At 47.4% G+C, this 24805-nt stretch overlaps 2 protein-coding genes across 2 annotated transcripts in view; one reads left to right on the forward strand and one right to left on the reverse strand.

The window, feature by feature from the left end:
* The first annotated feature begins 6174 nt into the window (after positions 1-6174).
* On the forward strand, positions 6175-15979 carry egfl7 (EGF-like-domain, multiple 7). The gene is given in 9 exon segments (XM_056290593.1): positions 6175-6222; positions 6224-6255; positions 7583-7705; positions 10408-10520; positions 10643-10738; positions 11317-11520; positions 14250-14326; positions 14663-14825; positions 15455-15979. Coding segments are annotated over 9 exon segments (876 nt in total). The 3' UTR covers positions 15475-15979.
* Positions 15980-16990: 1011 nt separating this feature from the next.
* agpat2 (1-acylglycerol-3-phosphate O-acyltransferase 2 (lysophosphatidic acid acyltransferase, beta)) overlaps positions 16991-24805 on the reverse strand; it is a 70209-nt gene continuing 62394 nt past the window's right edge. The window contains exons 5-6 of the mRNA XM_056290749.1: positions 20599-20671; positions 16991-20345 (exon numbers count right to left, since the gene is read on the reverse strand). Coding sequence (XP_056146724.1) covers positions 20188-20345; positions 20599-20671 — 231 coding nt within the window. The 3' untranslated portion in view covers positions 16991-20187. The remainder of the gene's footprint in view (positions 20346-20598; positions 20672-24805) is intronic.

A 24805-nucleotide genomic window follows, 5' to 3' on the forward strand; every position in this document is an offset into this window, starting at 1 on the left:
CATGTGTGCGAGTGCACACATGCAAGTGTGCACACTATGTGATCATAAGTAAGTGTGCATAGAGTATGGTCATAACTGTGCATAGTATGAGGTCATAAGTGTGCATAGCACGTGTGTGTGTTGTGTGGACATGTGCATGACCACACACTATGCGCGCTTGCAGACATGCACATTTGCACACGTGTGTGTGTGTGTGTGTGTGTGTGTGTGTGTGTGTGTGCCCACACCCTCACATGTAAGTATGTGGTCTGGTTCTGCACTTAAAATACTTAAAATGATAAATGGGCACTGGGTGTCACACACCAACTAATCCTAGCTAGGCTTCAGCTCCAGCTTCAAGGGGGGAAAGGGAAACATATCTGTCTTTAACGCAGATCTGATGTCAGCTCCCACCACCATGTGCCTTTTACACTTAAATCAGGAACCCACAACTGAGCTCGGAACATGCGGCTCATCTGACCAGCCCCAGATCTTGGATCCAACTGTGCACCATAGATCACATAAGTACACACAGCACCATTTCTTCTTGGCGACTAAAGTAAGAAAACAAGACCATCGAGAGGAAGAAACTTGCATCCTCCAGAGGATCTTCTCGCCCATTAGGTTTAATGAGTCTCATTCTGATTTGCACGATGTTTAGGCTGATAAGCAGGAAGCTATATGGACTACTATGACTTTACCAGAGCTTCGTGTGCCCATATACTCTGAGTAGGCCACCGCTATATTTCTTAAGGTTCTTGACAAACCGAGCAAAAAAGACACTGGAAGACCATGTAAGCAGACCAACAAAACCACAAAAAAGGGGGGGGGGATGAAGGGCACGTGTCCCCTTAAAGATGTCTGCATTGGGTTACAATGGGGACAGCAACATGCCTCAAAATCAGATTTGAGTAGAGCGGTTTCAGCAGGATAAAGACTGTTTGCGCAGGAGTGGGGTTTTATCAGCACCAAACACTCACAGGAATTCCGGTTTGGGATTGGCCGTCCAATTCCTGCGTTCCACAGGAAGCCCTGCATAAAAAGCAACTGAAAAACGCCCAAAGACATTTCATTTCTCGCCAGTCGGCTCACGGGGAACTTCGAGAGGTGACCGCCGAGGGTTGTATTCCCGATTACAAGAGAGAGAGAGATCTGGTACCATGGAAGAGACCTCTGATCCGCGGGTCTGTCAGTCCCGGATGATCTCCGAGGCCTTGACTCGCTCCGCGCGCAAGCACGCACCTGATGTCCTCATACTGCGGGGGTAAGACCTTCCTCCAGCCTGCAGCCTGCAGCCTGCGCTGTGCTGGACAAAACCATGCTGCTGCTTTTACTGCTTCTACTTTGCTTTGTGTGTGAGTGTGTGTGTGTGTGTGTGTGTGTAAATAGGTGTTGTGTTATTAACCCAAACGCAAAACTGTGTTGTTCTTGTCAAGTTGTCCTGATAGCGGTCCTGCACGGACGGTTCGGCCCTTAAGGCGCGTGATTATTTTGGTAGTGGGAATATAATTTTTCTTTTCTTTTTTTTTTTCCTTTTCTTTTTTTAAACAGAGCACGTGCCTCCACTGGAATCTGTCGGGCTAGATAACAGCCAGACAAATCCTTGTTTTACGTGATCTAACAGTCCGACCGCTGTGAAGGCTGCACGACCAAACCAGCCCGTCCGAACGGTCACGTGAAATTCTCCGCTGTCTGCTTGTGAGTGGCGTACCTCGAGGGTAAATGCCACGCGAGAGCAAATGACACCCCAAAAAAAAAAAAAAAAAAAAAAAACCCAAAAAAAAAAAAACCCTCTCAGTGGAGATCACTTCCACGCGAGCTTCAGCTGTGGACCTCCTCTGATCAAGGCGGAGCCCAGTGTATCGAAACAAAACGTGATGTATTTCATCAGCAGGGGGGGTGTCGGTCACCGTTTCCATGGTGCCATTTGCTGCGATCTCGCATCTCGGGAGTTTTTCCTCCCTCAACCTGCGAGCACAAACGTGGGCCCATTGACGTCGTAACATGAGGCTAATTTCCCCTCGGGCACGTGGATGTTTATCTGCCTGATAAACATCTCTTTCAATGTGGGAAGTGTTCTTGCAGGTTAACAGCAAAAAAAAAAAACGGGGGGGTGTGTGAGGGGGGGGGAAGCTATAACAAAACAGTACATCAAAGTGTAATGACGTCACACGTGTCCCCCCTCAAGCCTAAAATTCGACCGCGGGACTCCCAGCTGGCGGAGTGGGAGGAGTACCACCGATGCCCCCCATGTGCACCCTGACAGTCAGCCTGCAAGGACGCTCTCGCGGATCGTGGTTGAACAGCGCGAGCGTTTCGCGCTCTGCAAACTAGATCTCGTTAGATAAAAAGAAAGAAGAAGAAAAAAAAAACGACTCGCTGTGTTTCAGCCTTGGGCATATTGGCAGCAACTGGATTCGCCGCCCGGTTTACTCGCTGCAAACGGAGCGACCCAGGACTTCGCTTTGGAAGTGGATTATATCCCCGGGAAGGTTGAAGGTAGACTGAACGACCGTTTCGTAGCTTGTCTCAGCCGTGTGTCTTCTTGTCCATATGCCGGATGTGCAGGGCTTGGTATGTAACTTGCTGGCTGGTAGTAGTTTCGTTTTTTATCAGTGATGGAGTCATTCATGAAGTGAGCGTTTAATTCTGCACGTAGGTTACAGATTGAGAGCTGTGGGGGGAGAGAGAGGGGGGGGGAGAGAGAGAGAGAGAGAGAGAGACAGAGAGAGAGAGAGAGAGAGAGAGAGAGAGAGAGAGAGAGAGAGAGAGAGAGAGAGAGAGAGAGAGAGAGAGAGAGAGAGAGAGAGAGAGAGCATTCTTAATCAACGCCGATAGCGCTGCTCTCGCAAACTTGTGACATTCGGGTGTTTACGGTGCGGTGAAACAGCGCCCTCTGTTGGCCACTGTAATGAACACCTCTACATAAACGACACACTGTAAATTCCAAAAGTTCAGCTTACTTGAAGAAGAAAAAAAAAAGGAAACCAATTACACTTGGGGAGAAGTAAGTAAATGAACTCAATTGTGTCAAGTTATGTGAAAGTCAAGTTATGTGAAACGGTCGAAACTTGACACAATTGATGTTCGTTTACTCACTTTTCCCAGCTGAGTGGGTTTCCTCGTCTCTTTACTAACTGTTAGAGTGTGCAGTGCGGCGAGCCAATGATACACTGCAACAGTGGAATCGGTGCTGGTGAGACCTGGATCGTAGACTATCAGGGTGTCTCCACACATACGGACACAGACGCTGACGTGTGGGACCATGACGTCCATTGCACTGCAACCCCTTCTTTCTATACCTGCTACATCCGAAGTTACTGGGGAGAGTTTATGGAGGACACGTGTTTCTGTTTTTTGCAGAACTGTCGCCCCTCTGTCCCTCATCCCCCCTTTCACTTACAGTCTTCTCGCTGTTGTCACGTGGTCATGACTTCTGACTTACGTCCTGGGGTCTATTAGCGATGCAAGACGTGATTAAAATACGTTTTACAGGTTGTGAAAATAAGCACATTTTCTTTTAAATGCTCATTTTAAACAGTTCAACGTTTTCTTTTCGGTATGCGTTTGTTGAACCCGGGAACGGGCACTTTACCCATCTCCGGCGTTTTTTGACGTGTTCAGGCAGTTGGAAATTGGAGAGGCCGAAATAGTTTGCTTCCTTTTGTGTCATTACTGCCATGAAAAACTAGTTGATCTTCTTTTTTCCTTTTTTTCCCGCTGAAACAAAATGTCTTGGTTAACAATAGCAGCTCCGTGCAAGACGCGAGCTGTAAACCCTATGCAACGGGTCAAATGACGTCATCCCTCATCACCCAAAGCATCAGCGACACTGTTGTCAAGTCCCGTCAGGAGCGTCGATGGGAAAGTTGTAACACTGCTTTCGACCATCTCTGACCTGGCTGTCAATCATCTCGGCGACTTCTGCACGTGGCAACTCTCTCGGCGAGCGTCGCTGTGCCTCTTGTCTATTTCGATCTGTTTTGTGTGATTTTCAACACGCGCAGATTCATAAACGTGCACGCGCACGCGCACCCCCCCCCCCCCCCCCCGCTGCTGCAGTGCTGAGAGAATCACTGTGATTTGTGATTCGTTAATGAGCGAGGGCTTCGCTGTGTACGTCCTACCATTGGCTCGGACAAAACACGTCAGCTAATTCAGCACCCAGACATGCACCGTAACCGACTCGCACTTGCCCATGTTAACTGGCAGTGCTTTGTGACTGGGTTCCCACGACTGGGCACCCATGCATTTAAAAATGTCCCTGTTGGCAAGCGCTGCGCCGGCGGCAGTGCCAAGAGGACTCCAGCACGACATGATTTTTTGCCCATCTTGTCCAAAGTATGAAAAATGCTGCGAGCTTGAATGACTTGTATGCTGTAAACTCCCCCTTCGCATAGAGGTGACTACATGTTTCTTTTAATCCTGTAAAATGTGAATTAAAGTTGCATAATGTAGAAGGAGAGGGTGGGGGGGGGTACTTCTAGGAAGGGTGACTAGTTTTTTCGGTGCCTCACTCTTGTTTAGTCTCACGGTAAGGTTGCATATCTGCTTTGTTCACAGCAATTCGGAATTGTGTATAGTGTGTGAAGTGCATGTGTGTGTGTGTGTGTGTGTGTGTGCTGTTGACTCTGTGGGGTTTGTGCGTCAACGATGGGGGTCAGATATTCAGAGGAAGGGTCGGTAAAGCAGGGCCTGCGTGTGTCATCGGTAAACGCGTGTTTAAATACTAGGCTCCGCAAGATAAACAAGGCCCACTCCTGTGTGCAAAACACAACCAAACACACCCCATGCACGCGCGCACGCACAAATTCAAATTCAGACACAATTTGCTCATAGCGTGTGCGACACCATCGCTGCACAGTGTGTCTTCAGTGCTGGTCATGAAGCCGTCTTAGTGGGGAGGGGGAGGGGCTGCTGATGGGGGCTGAAGCTGCTCCCCCAGCCGTGCCCCGCTCCAGCAACAGGACAACCACACGTTTTATAACCGGAAGTCACTCCAGCCGATGTTGTCCGTACACATATAAAGAAATAAGCATGAATACAAAAATAAAAGGTTTCACAATTAGACGGTATCAGCACGTGATGTGGGCGATTTATCGACGAGAGGCAAGGTGGCGCAGTGGTGGCCTCACGGCAAGAAGGTCCTGGGTTCGAGCCCCGGGGTGGTCCAACCTTGGGGGTCGTCCTCTGTGCGGAGTTTGCGTGTTCTCCCCGTGTCTGCGTGGGTTTCCTCCCACAGTCCAAAGACATGTAGGTCAGGTGGATCGGCAGTACTAAACTGTCCCTAGGTGTGGTGTGGTGGTGGTGGTGGTGGGGGGGGGGGGGGCTGTGATGGACCAGTGGTCTGTCCAGCGTGCCTCCCCCGCCTGCCACCCAATGACTGCTGGGATAGGCTCCGGCATCCCCGCGACCCGAATTCGGATGAGCGGGTTGGATAAGGGATGGATGGGTGATTTATCAACAGCAGCCGCACCCCCCCACACCCCCCCACCCCACCCCACCCAGGGGGTTCAGAGAAGCACGGCCGTTGTGTCGACCCTGCAGGTCGTCGCACAGAAGCGGGGCCTTCGTAGGTGGCTGATTAACGGGGTTGACTCCGGCCTGGGTTGGTAGTTCTCATCCAGACCTTTGACCCTGACTCGTCGTCTGCTGTATCTTGATGCCTCTCGAGGGGAAACGTATGAGGGTCTCCTCCTCTGTAGAAGGGTTGACCTGTAGCAGAGATACCCGAGGAGTGTGCTGCACTAGACGTGACAGGGGCCGATCCTCTAACGGCATCAGCGGGGGACAAGAGTTCAGCCATCCCGTTGTCTTGTCTCCGCAAAGGGCCGCCAAGCCTGGGTGGATGAGACTCCTCGTTTGATTGCTGCGATTTGACGTCTGTTCGCTTCATTTCCTGACTTAACTGAAGACAATCCCATACTTGTGTACGTGTCTTCTCACAGGTAGCTGGAGACGTCCTCCTGGGGGGGAGGGGGGGGATACAAGAATACACACATCTGTGAAAGGAGACCTTGGCTAAACCCCTGCCCTTCATCCGCCTCTCTCTCTCTCTCTCTCTCTCTCTCTCTCTCTCTCTCTCTCTCTCTCTCTCTCTCTCTCTCTCTCTCTCTCCCTCTCTTTTGCATCCAGTTGGCAGAGAGAGCAGACGGAGAGCGAGACTGAGCGAGGGAACGTGGGAAAGAGGAAGACATGTACCAAGTGCTCCTTCTCTCCTCCTCCCTCTTCGTCCTTCATGTGGACAGGCACTCCCCACTCCTTCGGCCACTATGGGTAACGGTCCACTTCATCCACTTCCTGTGTTTATTGTGATTTGTCGCTTGTCAGTTTTGGATGTCAGTAGCTGTGCAGCCCACAGAACTCGAGCTGTCAGTTAGGCCTCTGCCGGGTGGTGTAGCGGGTCTATTCCGTTACCTACCAACACGGGATCGCCGGTTCGAATCCCGTGTTACCTCCGGCTTGGTCCCTACAGACATAATTGGCCATGTCTGGGAGGTGGGAAGCCGGCTGTGGGTATGAGTCCTGGTCACTGCACTAGCGCCTCCTCTGGTTGGTTGGGGCGCCTGTTTTTTTTTGGGGGGGGGCGGCAAAGCTCCTCACTAGCCTGCAGCCCTCCTCGGATCGGCAGAGGGGTGGAGCTGCGGCAGGGACGGCTCGGAAGAGTGAGGTAATTGGCCGGATAACAATTGGGGAGAAAAACGGGGGAGGGGAGGGGAGGGGGGTCAAAAAACAAAATTCAAATTCTCTCTCCTCGACATGCCTGTCTACGTAAATGTATTGTGACGCGTCAAAGAATTGTTGAACTTTCAAGAGAACGCGTCTCGACGCATGCGCAATAATCCAGGGAATGAGATCAAAGAAGGCTGAATCGGGATACAATGTTTATTGTATCCTGTTTATAAGATCAAAGCAGGTTGAAACTGGATACAATGTTTATTGACTCGTTATCTGTCAATCAAACATTGTATCCAGATGAGCGGATTCCACCTTCTTTGATCTGAAGAGAACAGCTCTGCCCGTCTGTGCGACACTAACGGACCCGTCAGATTTCTCCAGGTGCTCCTGTTATAGGCTGTTGATTGGCAAATTAACTGACACCAATTACAAAAGGCTAAACTGAGGTCGAACAAGATGAAAGATCGACTCTTTACTCTGCCACGTCGAACCCCGGGGTCCGGGGTCATCCCAGGTCGTCCTCTGTGTTGAGTTTGCATGTTCTCCCAACGTGTCTGCGTGGATTTTCTCCGGGTGTTTCCCCCACCGTCAAAAGAAACATGCACGTTAGGGTTAATACTCCTGCCTGTGCCCCTAAGCAAGGCATGGCAAGACGATGGCTGAGCACTGCTCCAAGCGACACAGCTAGCACGGGTTAAACCTTAAGTGTTTTCTCTAAACTCCCTGAATAAGAAGGAGCCTGACATTTCAGCATGTGCCACTCAACGGGTCTCGAGCTCAGAAAACACTTCAAGAGTCCGTTTCTTTATGATCGCACAGCGCACATCAACGCCTCCCGCTCCCTCTTGCGGCGTGCGGCTTCTTTTACGTCATTTTAAGGCGACAGCTAGGATGACGGTTCGACCTCGTGTCTTTCCTTTTTCAGGAGGAGGGTGTGTGGACGAGACAACCGGTACAGCGTTTTCCTAGCGACAGAATCCTACATCCAGCCTGTCCACAAGCCTTACATCACTCTGTGCCAGGGCCACCGCCTCTGCAGCACATACAAGTAAGGCACGCCGGCGACTCCTTTCACACAAAATGTATTGCAAACACACAACAACAAAAAAAACCCAAAATCAAACGTCCACCTTGATTGCAAAGGCACACGCTCAACCGTCTTGTTCTACTTAGAAGTGGACGTCCACCCACACCATGAGTCTAGACGAGTCTCCCAGTCTCTGTCTCTATCTCTATCTGTGGTGTGGCCCAGACGGATCCGCTGGTATGACACCAGTTTACTGCATCACTGGATGTTTACCAACGAGATGGTACAAAACACTTCTGGTGTGTATAGAAGGGGAAGGGGGTAAGCAGGGGGTGCGGTCTCAGATGGATTTTGGACTTCCCCCGGCGCACACTAACACACAAACCCGGCCATCGTGGCACACATTTGGGGTGGAATCTAAATATCGAGCACTTTGTGTAACTACAGGAAATGAACTGCTCGCCATTAGAGACCGCGGCCTTGTTTATCTTGGACAGGCTCTCCCTCCATACTTAAAACACACTCAAATTCTTTTCCCTTTCCCCCCCCCCTCCTCCCTCCCTCTTACTCTACCTCACACTATAGCTCACTTTCATTCTTTCGTTTTTATCTTTTGCCCCAGTATCCCTTATCCTTTCACCCTCGCTCGCTTCCCTTTTGTTCAGAGATGCGCATACACGGCGATCACCACCATGATAATCATAGGTAGGCCTTTAAACCAACTAGGTCCAAGAGTTGAGGTAAATTTGATTCACTTCTATTATACATCATCAATGTCCATCTTATCTCCTGTTCGAATCCCCGCGTTACCTACGGGGACACAACTGGCCGTGTCTGCGGGTGGAAGCCGGATGTGGGTGTGTGTCCTGGTCGCTGCACTAGCGCCTCCTCTGGTCGGTCGGCATGGCTGTTCGGGAAGGGAGGGGGAACTGGGGGGAATAGTGTGATCCTCCCACGTGCTACGTCCCCCTGGCGAAACTCCTCACTGTCAGGTGAAAAGAAGAGGCTGGTGACTCCACATGTATCAGAGGAGGCATGTGGTAGTCCGCAGCCCTCCCCGGATCAGCAGAGGGGAGCAGCGACGGAACAGCTCGGGAAGAGTGGGGTAATTGGTCGGGTACAATTGGGGAGAAGGGGGGGGGCAATGTTTTTTGCTCCATCCCTTGCCTCTAGCCCTCTCTCTCTCTCTCTCTCTCTCTCTCTCTCTCTCTCTCTCTCTCTCTCTCTCTCTCTCTCTCTCTCTCTCTCTCTCTCTCTCTCTCTCTCATGCCTCTCTCTCTCTCTTTGCCCCTGTCTCTGCCTCTCTCGTCTCTCTCTCCTCTCTCTCTCTCTCTCTCCTCTCTCTCTCTCTCTCTCTCTCCTCTCTCCTCTCTCTCTCTCTCTCTCTCTCTCTCTCCTCTCTCTCGCTCTCTCTCTCTCTCTCTCTCTCTCTCTCTCTCTCTCTCTCTCCTCTCTCTCTCTCTCTCTCTCTCTCCTCTCTCTCTCTCTCTCTCTCTCTCTGAGACTGTACCAGAAACTATCACATGATCCGGATTAAAGCCATCCAAGAAATCTCAGAATTAAGGGTGATTCCAGTCTTTTAAAACTCGGGTCTTATTTTGATAGTTTTGTCTTTCCATTGTGCATACCCATTATGCTATCATTTCCCTCACTGGCATCATTGTGAAGATCTCAGACAAGGGGCCACCGTGGACTCGACTACACAGCGGTGTCTCGTGCAGCCATGGGAAGACGACCATCGGACATGTTTCAGCGAGTCCGATTGAACCCAAATTAATCCTAACCACACATTGCGGAAGCGCCGACAGAATCAAAAGTTATGACTCGACACGTCCAAGATTATCGACAATGGTCGAGATGCGTCCTGGTTCAACTTGCAGGTTTAACCAGCTTTTCTTGCTTAGGCAGGTGAAACCACCGGGGAATTATCAAAGGCGATGGAATCAGCTCATCTGGATACAATGTTTATCGGGTCCATAAACATTGTATCCAGATGAGCTGATTCCACCTCCTTTGATTTTCTAACCTGGCTTACGGCGCATGCGTCAAGACATGGATGAACGATGCCCTGCCGGTGCAAGGGAGAAATCACAAAATGGGAAATCATGAACACCGTCTATCCGAAGCAGACGTTTTTTTTAAAGACAGATTTAAGGATCATATGTCATGGCCCCTAAAACACTTTTAAAGCTGTGTCCAGCGGTGATTTACACGATGGCGAGACCTACGACAATTATGACCAGGCTGTTAAAAAAAAAACCACACAAAAAAACGGAAAGTATTATCCTTTAATATCTCAGTTTACTCCTCTCTCCCTCCTCCCCCTTTTTTTTTCCCCTCCCCATTTGCGCCTGGCCAATTACCCCGCTCTCTGAGCCGTCCCGGTCGCTGCTCCACCCCCTCTGCCGATCCGGGGAGGGCTGCAGACTACCACATGCCTCCTCCCATACATGTGGAGTCTTCACCTGACAGTGAGGAGTTTCCCCCATATCTCAGTTTACATTTCCTCCATCCTATTTTCTTTCTCTCTCTCCAATTATCTCTATATTCCCTACCACACTCTTGCTAAAACTCCAGTTTCTGGAAGCGTCCACCCCCTCATCAGCACTGTTTCCAAACAGATAAGGACAAACACTACAGCAGCCCAACTAACTGCATTGCTGACTACATTAAATGGCTGGTAATACCTAACTTTGTGTCTCTCTATTTTTTTTTTTTACCAGAACCATATATAGGGCGGCATACCGGCAAGCAACCAGAGTGGTCCCTCACTCACACTCGTACCCCGAGTGCTGCCCCGGGTGGCGCAGATTCCACTCCCACAACTGCAACCAAGGTTATTTGAAGTCAGCATTTCGAAACCCAAATTTGGTCTCCGTGCAGTTCATCGTGAGGTTACTGGCTCGTCTTTCCACATCCCGCGCATGAAGCCTTTCCAACGTTGTCTATCTTCCACAGCGGTGTGCGGGGAGGCCTGCGTGAACGGCGGCACCTGTTTGAGGCCCAACCACTGTGCATGCCCTCCGGGCTGGAGAGGACGCCAATGCCAGACAGGTATCTCTCTCTCTCTCTCGTTCACTCACTCTTTCTTCTTTTTCTGCATCTTTCTTTCACACTAACCCACACCCACACAGATATACCAACCATTACATGTGAGCATGTTGAAGTATACGAGGATACCCACAGTTAGTGCAGCCCAGTATCACGCCACGGCGCGTAATACACCCGCCGGTCCAACGGGTCAGCGTCACGGTTTGCCTCGCTCAGGCGTGAAAAGTACACGCGTGTTATGACGGTGCAGTGCCAGCAGGGGGCGATGATGAAACTCAACGCCGGCAACTTCCGACGGAGGAAAAGAAGCATACAGCATTTTCCAAAGTCCCTCCCCTAACCCCGACCCTAACCCTGACCCTAACCCTGACCCTAACCTGCCTTCACCTCTTAATCATCGCCCCCTGCTGGCACTGCGCCTCCATACGCGCGTTTACTTCTCACGCCTGAGCGAGGCAAACCGTGACGCTGACCCGTTGAGACCGGCGCGTGCATTACACGCCTTGGCGTGACGCCGGGTGGTAGCCACGTGTATAAGCAGACCCGTGAACGTATCCTCCTCTCTTTGTTGTGTCTGTCAGACGTGGATGAGTGCGCTGAGCTACAACCGTGTCCTCAGGAGTGCGTGAACACGGCCGGCAGCTACCGGTGCGCGTGCAGGGACGGCTTCCGGCTAGCGGAAGATGGCCACGCCTGTCAGAGCCTTCCTCCTCCCGTTCCAGTCTCTCCCACCCAGAAACCCCAGGCAACCATGGGCGTGCACCTCCTCCCCTCCAGCGACGCAGGTGAGGTGGTCGACGCGTCTCCGTGTCGGTGTAAAGTTGTGTCTTGCAGCGCAGCGGCTGGTCGGAGGAGGGACGAGAGGAAGACTGCCAGCCACGCGGTCCATTATTACTTTTGGTACGCGCTATGCCACTCTCAACTCGTACCGTGAGTAATAATGCACTGCGGCTGGCGCCGACTCCAAACCAGTCAGCCGGGCCAGTCGTGTGTACTGGCCCGGAGAGGACCCACCTCACCTCAAGTCGAGCTAAATGAGGCGACTGTGGTGACCAACGTCTGTGTATCGAGAGACATTCACCTAAGAGGACGGTGTACCTTTAAGGGAAGAGGCGAGGGGTCAGATAATGCACTTCCGCTTCCGGTTCACGGTTCAGCGTCGTTGTCAGATGTGTGACGTGCTAAGTTGGAGCTAGTAAGCTAGCTCGACTACGTCTACTCTCACGTCTCCTGTCTCGTTGTTTTCTAACTCCGCACAACTCTGTTATGCTCTGCCATTCATATGACAAAGGTACGTCTCACCGTAGTCCATCAATGAGGTTTTTCTTTTTTCACCAAACAATCAGTTTCTTCTGTTTAAAACTGTGGCGTGTCGGGGAGCCCAAGTAGCGCAGCGGTCTATTCCGTCGCCTACCACCGCGGGGATCGCCGGTTCAATTCCCCGCGTCATCTCCGGGCGTCCCTACAGACACAATTGGCCGTGTCTGCGGGTGCGAAGCCGGATGTGGGTGTGTGTCCTGGTCGCTGCACTAGCGCCTCCTCTGGTCGGTCACGGCGCCTGTTGGGGGGGGGGATAGCGCTACGTCCCCCATGGTGAAACTCCTCACTGTCAGGTGAAAAGAAGCGGCTGGCGACTCCACATGTATCGGAGGGGGCACGTGGTGGTCTGCAGCCCTCCCCGGATCGGCAGAGGGGGTGGAGCAGCGACCGGGACGGCTCGGAATAGCGCTGTAATTGGCCGGATACAATTTGGGGGGGAAGGGGGGGTTGGTGTATTGCTGACTTTGAATAACAGGGTAAAGTAGCCCCTGCTGCCTGGAGGTGATGCAGAAAAGTTCCTTTCCATCCCCATTCTGGGCCCAAGTATATTGTGGTTATGAGTTTTTAGAGAGACGATTTCTCCAAACTTGTCTACTGTGATGAAATACCAGTTATCCAAAGGGGATATTGTCTCATATGCAAGACACCCCCCCCCCCCTCTCCCCCCCCAAGAGTGTGTGTGACATGGATTGATGAGGGTCCTGGAAGTATTGCCTAATCAGCACAGAGAGCGGGGGCGAGTGAGACACAGAGAGAGAGAGAGAGAGAGAAACTGAAGCAACAAAAACCTTAAATGCAGACTTGAGGCAAATGTATCACTTGTGATATTGGGCTATACAAATAAAACTGACTCGTGTCTTATCTCTCCGCCTGTTGAACGTGTTACCGGACCTGTCTGGGAGTCCCGCTCTCCTCCGCAGCTTAGTTTTCTGCGGGAAAGGCGAGGCCCGTAAAGATGCCTTGGACTGTATTCCATTAATTGTTCCACGCAAAGGATCAGCCATAAATAAAATCCTCCGATCAGATCAAACTGTAGAAACTCTACGTCTGACTCTGCCAAGGTGCTCTGGGGGAGTACGGACTCGATCTCCTTTCTCAACCTCTCTCTCCGTCTACCTTTATCTTCACTCCCAAGGTTTGTTTTTAATTCTTCTCTTGGCGTGGGCTTATGTTCTCATTCCTGCACCATCCATCCTGTCTGCTGGGGGGGCCCATTGCTAGCATTCCTCTCCTTCCCTTCCTCTCTGTCCTCCTTACTCCGTATCTCTACTTATTCTTTTCTCGATAATGGACTACATCTGGAGAGACTGGGCTGTTGGTAGGCTGTCCGAGCACAGCCAGGGACCTGGGGTGACTATTATTTTTACCCTGATGAGATCACTGCTACAGGGACGATCCCTCGGGTGGACACAGACAGGCCACGTCTGCTCCTTCTCAGTGATGTGGGATATGTCTGTTTACAGAAGGGAGGGTGGGCTGTTTGTCTATTTATAGTGCGCGCTCTTGTGCACGGGCCTTTCCGCTGTTCCCATATCCACGGCCTCTGCTAAGGCGAAGTTATGGCTCTGTCACAAGTTTCACCCCGTGGCCCAAATTCCCCCGCTGCCACGTGGTTTCATTCCCTGGTTTGTAGTGAAATTGCCTCACGCTGGTTAGAAATCATCACTGGAGGGCGTCCGGGTGGCGTAGCGGTCTATTCCGTTGCCTACCGACACTGGGATCGCCGGTTCGAATCCCCGTGTTACCCCCCCGGCTTTGTGGGTATGTGTCCTGGTCGCTGCACTAGCACCTCCTCTGGTCGGTCCAGACGCCTGTTCGGGGGGACTGGGGGGGAATAGCGTGATCCTCCCACGTGCTCACTGTCACATGAGAAGGAGCGGCTGGCGACTCCGCATGTATCGCAGGAGGCCTGTGGTAGTGTGCAGCCCTCCCCGGATCAGCAGAAGGGGGTGGAGCAGCGGCCGGGACAGCTCGGGAGAGTGGGAGGCGGGAAAAATCATCATTGGAGAGGGATTGATAATGGGGTAGGATGCTCAAAGGACTTTTTTCAAGGCTGTATACTGGTGATCAAAATAAGAGGATTAGCAGCGTCATCCCCTCTTGAATTTAACATGCACAGTTCTTTCTCTACCACCATCCCTCACTCGACTGAACCTTTTCCCCCCCTTTTCCTCCATATGTCTGGTTTCTGCAGGTCGGACGTTTGGCCTTGCAGAAAATGTGACCGAGGAGGTACGGAGTCTGAGGAGCAGAGTTGAACTGCTGGAAAAGGTGCACGACTTCTACATACTTAAGCACATGTGCTAACGCAAAAAGTAGCACATGAGTACACACACGTTAGGTGCAAACCCGTACAAATGGGTGAGACCTTCCAGGCTCACTCACAAGGAGCACCACTGCTCCCGATGTGATTGTGTTGTTTTTTAATACAAGTTGATGCGTAGCACCCATGGTCGCTGAAAAACAGAACTCTAAACCAAACAGCCCTTGAAATGCCAGATCTTTGCTTTATAAGAAATGTTGGTGAGACATTCAAATAGCTTTTTATTTCTTTCCCCCCCCCCCCATCTTTTCCCCTGTCCTCTTCCCCCTTTACTCCCAATGTAGAAGTTGCAGTTGGTTTTGGCCCCCTTCAACAGCCTCTTCCCCCTGTCCCTGGATGAGGGCTTGTCCGAGAAAACCACCTTTCTGTCCCACTCTTTCCAGCAGCTCGACCGCATCGACTCGCTCAGTGAGCAGATTGGCCTCCTGGAAGAGCGCCTTGGCACATGTAAGTGGCTTACGGCCCAATACACAATGCACAGCACAATAAGTTTACTGAGTCCTAACTTATACCACAGCACACGGGGGACGACTTCACCCTAATGAAACGCTGTTGAAATGTTCTTTGTTCCCATCAAAGTAAGTGATTATGCAAAATTCTCATTTTGTTTTATACCCTGGAGGACCAAATAGCTTGAGCCAAGGGGGCCCCAAATAACCACATTATCATCTATTCATTGACTTAATTATAATTAATTATTCACCTCTAAGTGGTATAAGACGCTCCTTTTCGTAGTTAGGTAATAATTATTATACAAATATAAAATAATAATAATAATTTATTATTATTTTTATTATTATATTATAATATATACCAGCATTATTTAATAATAATAATTATTATTATTAATATTAATATTATTGTTATTATAAAGGTCTGGTTTACAGTGGGGAGGATGAAGTATAGGGTGACCATTCCCACCAATGAAATTATAAGGAAATTAAGGTTCTTCATTTGAAAGGGTAACCTGACGATCCAGTTTGAGAATCGCTTTCCTTTCAACACTATGTGACACTGACAATACTGTGACAAACAGACACTGTGTTTGCAACGTCTTCATTTTGTCCCCCACGTAGGCTCATGTCAGGAGAACTAAGACGCGGAACGTGGCGGACATCTTGAAGCCGTCTCCACAACCGAGGCCACGACGAAACCTCGGCGGAAGAACATCCACATGTCCGTATTTGAGTTAAGCTGGAAAACCCAGTTGTTCGTACACCACCACTCTTGTAATCCCACAGGTCTACTGTGATTTTCACACGTCAGGTTTATTTGCTTATCTTTTTATCGCCGTTGAAAAAAAAAACAGCAGCACATTTTGTAACAGAATGTAACATTTGTAACATTTTATAACAGAACGTAACAATTGTAACATTTTGTAACAGAATGTAACATTTGTAACATTTTGTAACAGAACGTAACAATTGTAACATTCTGTAACAGAATGTAACATTTTGTAACAGAACGTAACAATTGTAACATTTTGTAACAGAATGTAACATTTGTAACATTTTATAACAGAACGTAACAATTGTAACATTCTGTAACAGAATGTAACATTTGTAACATTTTGTAACAGAACGTAACAATTGTAACATTTTGTAACATTTGTAACATTTTATAACAGAACGTAACAATTGTAACATTCTGTAACAGAACGTAACAATTGTAACATTTTGTAACAGAATGCGCAAATGTGTCAGGGTCAGATTCGCTACATTCCTTTATTGTGTAGATAAAACTCCATCAGGTGAAGGAGAAAAGTGGTCACTACAGTGTTCAGCGACTCGTCTCCACGTCATGCAGCTGCCTCCTCTGTCTGAGCCCCACTCTGTCATAGGGCGGACATGGTCATGTATATATATATATCTATTTAAATTATGATTACTTGTACTTGTTTTGCAGAGATCCAATACATTTTAGGCAGTTTTGTAACATCTTAAATAAAACTTGTCACCCAAAAATGTCTCGTGTATGTCAAGTGAAATCTATGTTTACTTGCAACCACGCCTAAAATGTGTTCTGTACTGACAGAGACATTTTATTTTGGGGGGGATTTCCCCCACCCCCTTTTTCCCCCAAATTGTAAATTACCTCCACTCTTTCAAGCCGTCCCGGTCGCTGTTCCCCCCCCCCCACCCTGCCGATCCGGGGAGGGCTGCAGACTACCACGTGCCTCCTCTGATACATATGGAGTCGCCAGCCGCTTCTTTTCACCTGACAGTCAGGAGTTTCGCCAGGGGGATGTAGGATCACGCTATTCCTCCCGATTTCCCCCTCACCACCCCCCTTAACAGGCTCCCTGACCGACCAAAGGAGGCGCTAGTGCGGCGACCAGGACACACACCTACATCCGGCTTCCCACCGGCAGACACGGTCAATTGTGTCTGTAGGGACGCCCCACCAGGCCGGAGGTAGCATTCGAACCGGCGATCGCCTTGTTGGTAGGCAACGGGATAGACCGCCACGCCACCCAGATGCCCCTTGACAGAGAAATTAGCTTAATATAGTACTATGTAGGCCTGCAGTGAGCAAGCAAAGGATGCTTTGTGGTTGCAGTAGACATCCAGGTGGGGAATAAAAGGCCGAGCAGGTATTGGAAGTGCACAAGCTTAAGAAATAAAGAATGACTTTATTCTTTTCCAAGGCATTCAAACAAATGTACCCATAGTTTGTGAAATCAGGAACACTACATCATTAATATTAAATCAAGATACTACAGTGAGCTCCTGTACCGTTTGTGCATGTACTCACACAAGGGGACCACACACATACAAGGCTCAGCAGGATGTCGGACAAGATGCTTCTGCCAGCTCTTCTTCTCAAATCCATCTAAAGCTATCACCAAATCACACTTCAGTAGCTTTGGTGATAGTTCAGAGGATTTTAACCTCACAACACCCCCCCCCTCTCGCCCTATCCCAAATATACAACGTCTGAAAGCAACATAAGAGTGCTTTATTTAGTTTTAGAATACTTTTAATCTTTTCCAATATCTTAGATATCATCTATTTGTCAACAGCCTAATCAATCAACAGGGTTGTTGCAGAGCCTTTTAGCCACCATCATTTTAAGCCCATGAGGTGAAGTCCAACAAATCACAAATTTGTACTACTAAAAAAAAAAGGCAAATGGATAATAACCTCGATCAACAAAATTAGCAAATTTCTAATTTTGAAGACATAATTTGGTTTAATAATAATGTTTAAAATTCAAACCATACGCCGCTCAAGTTAAACTTGCGCTTTAAAAAATAAGCATAATATAAGCCAATATATATCATGAGGAGAAAAAAAACAAACACAGATTAGCTACTATTAACTTGGACATATTCTCCATATCATGGCCCTGAAGATAAATGAAACCTTCATTTGTACTTAAGCCTGGAATCCGGGAGCCGGGAAGATACCACTAAAACTACTGCTGTCATACAACCATGAAGAGCTTAGGGGCAGAACCGTGACGAGTCCATTGTTTCTTCTACGATGGGCTCCTCAGAAGGTTTGTGTGCACAACAGATCACTCTAGGGAGAAAGTAAACACTCAGCTTGGTGGTGTGAGAAACACATTTCCTGGACAATATGCAAAACAAAATCACATTTGAACACAATAACTTCAAAATAACAAAATAGTTAGACGCCATTATTAGTAGTACACAAATATCCTGAATTCTGAAATACATTCTCAGATGGTGTTTGATGGGCAAAAAAAGCTGCAGGTATAACTCCCATTTGCAAACTTAAGAGTAAAGGCAGTGAGCAACGTGAAATGTCAAGACCTGGATGTAGCTTAATAAAAGGCTGGTATTACCAATGATTAAACTATCAGTTATATCTGCTTATCTATCAGTCAACACATAGTCCAAAAAAACAAGATTGTCATGGAAAAGCAACTGCTTAGTGACCAAGTACACAAACTAACTCAAACTTAAGGCCATAATTTCCTCACTGAATCCTCATTTCCTCATTGAATCAACTATTTACCTATAAGCTTATGTGATAGTTTTACCACAATGTAGCCCAATGATGTCATTTATGCATGATTTATCCCACGTTTTAAAATTCCCTGTAGTGTAGGCATTATTAGACTTCCTACATAATTTTGAATCGACAAAGTCAAGATTGAAGGATTTAACTCTGAGATGTAGACTGGAGCAAGCTGTGTTTGTTAGTAATTAGTGAAGGTTCAACAGATAAGAAACATAAAAAAACACCTAAGTCAAACGAGGACACATCTAGAACCTCTTCATGTTTCTTGCCGCTGACCCACAGCAAGAATACTACTGTTGTCTTTTTAAAGGAACAGTAAAAAGAAGAGATAAAATCCGAAACTAACTGATCAAGCAGACTGTTTTGAAACAATGAGCTCATATAAAACGCCACACAAAAAACACTTGGACATGGCACAGCAGGTAGCTTGCACTTTGGAACAGTAATGTTAGAACAGTTGGACATTGCACTTTATGAAATCGTCTTTGACACATAAGGTTCACTTATGGGGGTCTTCTCTGAGGAGTGAAACGTGTGGTCTTGTTTTAGAATAAAGCAAGACCATCAAATGTGGAAATAAATATACAGCAAAAATAAAGAATACAGCCAGAGGACACTTGCTCCAGTGTCCCACACAGAACATTTCTCATCTACGCGGAAGCAAGTCAAATCAAAAAGGACATATGGTGGTCGCCAGACACGCGCAACATTGAAAATTGGTAACTCAAGTCAAGTTGAGTCAACTCAAGTCGAGTCAACTCGCGTCAAGTCAAGTCAAGTCAAGTCAAATTTATTTGTATAGCCCATCATCACAAATTACAAATTTGCCTCAGTGGACTTTACAGCAACACAACATCCTGTCCTTAGACCCTCGCATCAGATAAGGAACAACTCCCTAAAAAAACCCTTTAACAGGGAGAAAAAAATAGGAAGAAAGTCCCCAAATTCAGACAGACAAAAAGGGGTGCTATTGTTATACATTGTCAACTTTTATCCCTTTGCTGTTTGATATCATATAATATGCCGCTGAGCTATTGGTCAGGGAGCTGAAAAACCAATATGGACATGGAGTTAAGTTCATGTAGGTACATCGATAAAGTCCCTGGTCAACCTTTATCATCAACCGCTCACCTCCACTACTTCTCCTGAAGACCCTGCTCCTCTTGTCTTTCAGAAAAATGACAAGAGACTGGAATGCAGACGTGGTGAATACAATAAAAGGAAACAGGCAAGGAAAATTAAGCGTATTTTGTATGTGTCTAAGTCTGTGTGTATGTGCGCTACTTAAGATAACTAAGGCAGCATGAAAGGAACACAAATATCCAATGACATTTAAGCCTATGACCAAATGAGAAAAAATGCCTAGGTTTATTGGCTGAACAGAAGAGAAAAAGACAAAACGATAAAAAAAGGCACACGAAAAAACAAAAGACCACTGAGTAAGACAATAAAAGGCAGGTTTTTAAAGCAAATGAAGAAACCAAGGATGAATATGGACTAAGCTATCCAAAAGGCATGCAAGAAGAATGCACATCCATACTGTTCGGCTTGCCGTCCGTCACTCCACTCACAGCTTGCAGAGCAGCACTGCTGCTGTGGCTTCTGCAGACACAGTGAGGGTCGGGACTGACTGTGCTGTATGGGTCAGGCTAGAGGCAGACTGGACCAGATGTCGAGTAGACAAGATATATTTCATGACAGACCTGTGTCATGTCGTTTCCTGGCCAGGTAACAGACACCGAAGGGGTTGAGTTTAGGGGAAGAATGGGGTCAGACAGGGACGTAGGAGAAGGGGGGGGGGTCGGGAGAGTGTTCAATGTTCAGTGGCATGAGGGCCCGTTACTCTGGGTTGTGGAGTCAGAAACATCAAGGAAGGCGGAGCGCATCAAGTTGAAAGACTTGTCGGAGAGGAACGTCACATCCTCCGTTGTCATCCCTTTCGTCTCAATCTTCGGGAGGATCTTCAACCTAATGGTTCCTGTTGAGGCATAAAACAGCAATTTCTAAATGTAAGCACAATATCAGGTGGCCAAGCACTAAAATATATAAATTAATATAAATTAATTCAAATTAATATAAAAATTGAATATATAATTAAATAACTAATGTAAATTAAATAATAAATATATCAAATAAAATATACGTGCCATTATACTATCTACACTTATCACCAAAGGGATAATATAATGTTATTTATAAATAACATAAAAAAACAAGAAAAATGTGTTTACCAGATTTGAACTGCTTTTCTTTTCGTAAGTAAAAGCTTCTGTATGAGGAGAACACAATAGGTATGATGGGCGCCTGGGAGAAAGACAAAAGAGAGAGATCCAGGGAAGGGGAGGATTAAACCAAGTGACATATAATTATCTCAATACCATAAATGCAAAAATATGAATACCGCTGGTTTGTTTTCCAAACAAGAAAACACCTGGAAACACCTTTCGAGTACTTCCAACATCCAACTTGCAACACAACGCTCTTCAAGCATTGTTGTCTCTCAGCAAGCCAGAGATGAGAAACAGGTACACAGACAAACAGAGAGAGAGAGAGAGAGAGAGAGAGAGAGAGAGAGAGAGAGAGAGAGAGAGAGAGAGAGAGAGAGAGAGAAAGAAATCCAGCATGGTTTCACATCATTCCAGCAATATCTACCCCATCCAGTGCTACCAATAGAGCCCAAGTAGATCTCCTCAGTCCCCGGGTGGCCCTTCAACTGGACAGCAGAACCAAATGTGGCTCCCCCTGGGGGCTGTCCTGTTTCCACTCAAACTGCCCGGCTAGCGACAAATGGGTGGGAGGAAAAATTGCTTAGGGGTCAAATACATCCATCCTTAAGTCTAACGATAAATGAAACACTAGGGCATCTGGGTAGCATGGCGGTCTATTCCGTTGCCTACTAAAATGGGGATCGGCGGTTCAAATCCCATTGTCACCTCTTGCTTGGTCGGGCGTCTCTACAGACACAACTGACAGTGTCTGCAGGTGGGAAGCCAGATGTGGGTAAGTGTCCCGGTTGCTGCATTAGCGCCTCCTCTGGTCGGTTGAGGCGCCTGTTCAGGAGGGAGGGGGACCTGGGGGGAATAGCGGGCTCCTCCCACGCACTACATCCCCCTGGCGAAACTCCCCACTGTCAGGTGAAAAGAAGCGGCTGGTGACTCCACATGTATGGGAGGAGGCATGTGGTAGTCTGCAGCCCTCCCCGGATCGGCAGAGGGGGTGGAGCAGCGACCGGGACGGCTCGGAAGAGTGGGGTAATTGGCTAGATACAATTGGGGAGAAAGGGGGGGGGGTCCAAAAAAAAAGCCTAATAAGTGGTGTGTCACCACGTTTAATATACGGCCATGCTTTCACCACTGAAAGAGTGCGTCGTTGAAATGTACATAATACTGCCTTGTGTGCACTTCATCTCTGTATAGGGGGTGTTTGTGAGGGTTTTCTTTTTTTGTGTGTGTCCAGGTCCCATTTTTATATGCGTCTTTTCTTTCTTAGTTGCGTCTACTTATTTGTGTGTGTACATTTTTGCTCTCGGTAGGGATGGAGGACGCTGCTCCCATTTATCTTTTTTCTCTGATTGTGTAGTCAGGCTGTGTGTGCTGGTTCAGCTGTCCTCTGGGGTCACCTGACAGCTTTTGGGAGGTGTCTGCCAGGGTTGTTCGGGGGGGCGGAGTCTACCCTGGAGCGTGCTAGGATATTGCATGTCAAATGCTGAAAAAATAATAATTTTTCAAAAAAGTGTGCCAGAAGAAAAAAAGGAAAAAGAACAGAAGCATAGGGGGAAGAATAAAGTTGGGAGAAGAGGGACACCGTGGTTCTGCGTGTCTTTCTGAGACCTGTGCTTTGGAGTGCAAGCAGTCACTGCCAGCAGACACTGTCTTTTGTTGTATAGCCGATGCTACTCAGTTTCTCCTCATTACTGTAGTATTATTTCTCTAAGTGGTTTATTTTATTGATTTCGTTTCAAGCATTTACTAGTTTACATTTTATATTTTATTCCCTCGGTAATCTCGGTTATTTTAACTAGGCGTTTATTTCTGATTGAGACATTGGCGTTTATTACCTCGCACTCACTGAAAGTTTAATCCCCCAATAACAATCCTCCGTCACGTCACATCTTAAAGGCCTTTTTAGACTTTCTGAGGATCTTGACTGAGCACAATACCAACGCATATTCCTTTATTTTATTTTTTTATTAAGTTGAATTATTTGTACTTTTTGGGTAGTTTTTATTTTACTTTTCTTTTGCTACTTTTTATTATTATCACATTACCAATAGAAATAATCGTACTCATTGAACATAGATAACAATAATGATAACAATAATAACAACAACAACAACAATAATAATAATAATAATTAACCCCTGTGACAGACTGGCAGCCCGTCCAAAGTGTTTCCCCACCTGCCCCCCCAATGACTGCTGGGAAAGGCTCCAGCAACTCCGTCACCCTGAGCAGGACAAGTGGTTTGGATAATGGATAGATGGAAGATAATAATAGTCATAATAATGCATACAGAACTACAGTAAAAAAAACAAATCGGGAAAAAAAACAATGACAAAAAAACAAAAACAAAAACTAGGGGTGTCTCCTATGGCAGATAACGATATTTTTAATTCGGCAAACGCTGACACTCCTAAAGACACCGTTACAGTAAACGATAAGTAGGAATGGGTACCGAAACCCAGTATTAAATGGGCACCGGTGCTAAAGACCGTAGTATTGATAAGATCCGATGTTACCGGTTCCGCTATCGGTACTGGAAATTAAGAAAATAAATTTCACATCATCTAGCCTTGGCAAAAAGGAAACCTGAGGTTCATAGAAACCACAAACCATGTAAGGATCAGCCTCATGTGACATCACCTCTTGTCACTGACACTGATCAAAATAAGCCAGAACCAACGGCACCACCTGAAACGCCTTCAGCATATGTAGAGATATACCCAAGCTTGGCATCCCTGCGAGGATATGATATGAAGACATCTGTGTCAACCCTTCAGTTTGAGGGCAACCTACAAGGCCAAATTCAATTGAGCCCAGTTCAACCAACTACGCCGACACCCAAGGACCACCCTCTACCTAAAGTGAACTGTTCCCTGTCTGACGCAAGTGGAAGTAATTCCAACGACTTCTCGAGAGTAGGGAGTATGGCGTCAATCTTACTTCGACAAACAGCTGACCGGGAAAAACGGAAAAAGGAAGATGAATATACAGCTTAATATCTCCATGGCAGGGACAGACAGAAGGACCCCACCACAGAAGGTAAGATGAGGGTTGAATATGGAAACGGTGGATGCAGTTGGTGGACAAAATCATCTGAATCCCTCCCTGGTCCTGTGGGATGTCGATACAAAGTAGGCGGGACTGTCAACCTTGAACGAGTAGAAGATAATCTAGACATGGTGATGGAGAAGCAAGAAAATGAATTAGTGACTCACTTGCAAAACCATACCCTCACATGGACGAACACACACACAACAAAAGAGAAAGGGGTCGACAGACTGAAGATTGGACCAGAGAATAAGACGACAATATGGCTGACATTCAAAGACACCTTTCTATGTCTGAAAATGTCCAGACTCACCTGGAAATTATCAGATTTTTGAGACAGTCAAATTGAATGAGAAAAGACCCGGACAGGTACGATACAAGCTGGAGACCAGCCAAGTTCCCTGAGCAACATTATGGTGAAGCGGTCATTGCTCCACTATTGGTGTCACCACATACAAACGGCCCACAAGCAAAATATGTACCATGGTCTGGAACTGACATGGAACTGATGTACTCTAAACTGCCTAACATCACAAATTGCAAGAGAGGAAAAAGAGAAGGAAAAAGACAAGGATAAAAATAATACAACCAAAGGGGCAGTTATTCCACAGCAACCTCAACAAACTATGCCTCCACCCCAACCATTGACATAATAGACTCCACGGCAGATGCAGTCATCACCCCAAGCATGGGAATGGTCACCTCAATCGCTAAAATTGGTGCAGATATTTACCAATGGGACTGGACCAAGCCAAAAGGGACAAAGATTTTACAATAACAGAGGAGGAAGAGGAGCCCACGTGCAGGGCAATCCAAGACAAGCTGATGTTGTGTGCTGGCGCTGTAATGAGGTTGGTCATATGGCCAGGAACTGTCCCTGTTCCGCAAAATTCAACCAGTGGACTAATAGGAGAGGCTGAGGAAGAGGATGACCAGATTCTTTTCAAAAACAGGGAGAGGAAGATTCTGAAGAGGCCCAGGAGAATCCAGTGGTCCAGCTAGCATTCAAGATGACAAAGAACGAAAGAAGAAAGACATATGGTTGGCATGGATATACGACCACAAAGAAATAACATGTTGAGATGTTATCACAGCCACAGGAAAAATGACCCAAGTCTGAACATCATTGCAGTCAATTACGAACAAGATGGAACCAATTTTGCGTATG

The sequence above is a fragment of the Lampris incognitus genome, chromosome 12, assembly GCF_029633865.1.
Source record: "Lampris incognitus isolate fLamInc1 chromosome 12, fLamInc1.hap2, whole genome shotgun sequence".
Lineage (NCBI taxonomy): Eukaryota > Metazoa > Chordata > Actinopteri > Lampriformes > Lampridae > Lampris > Lampris incognitus.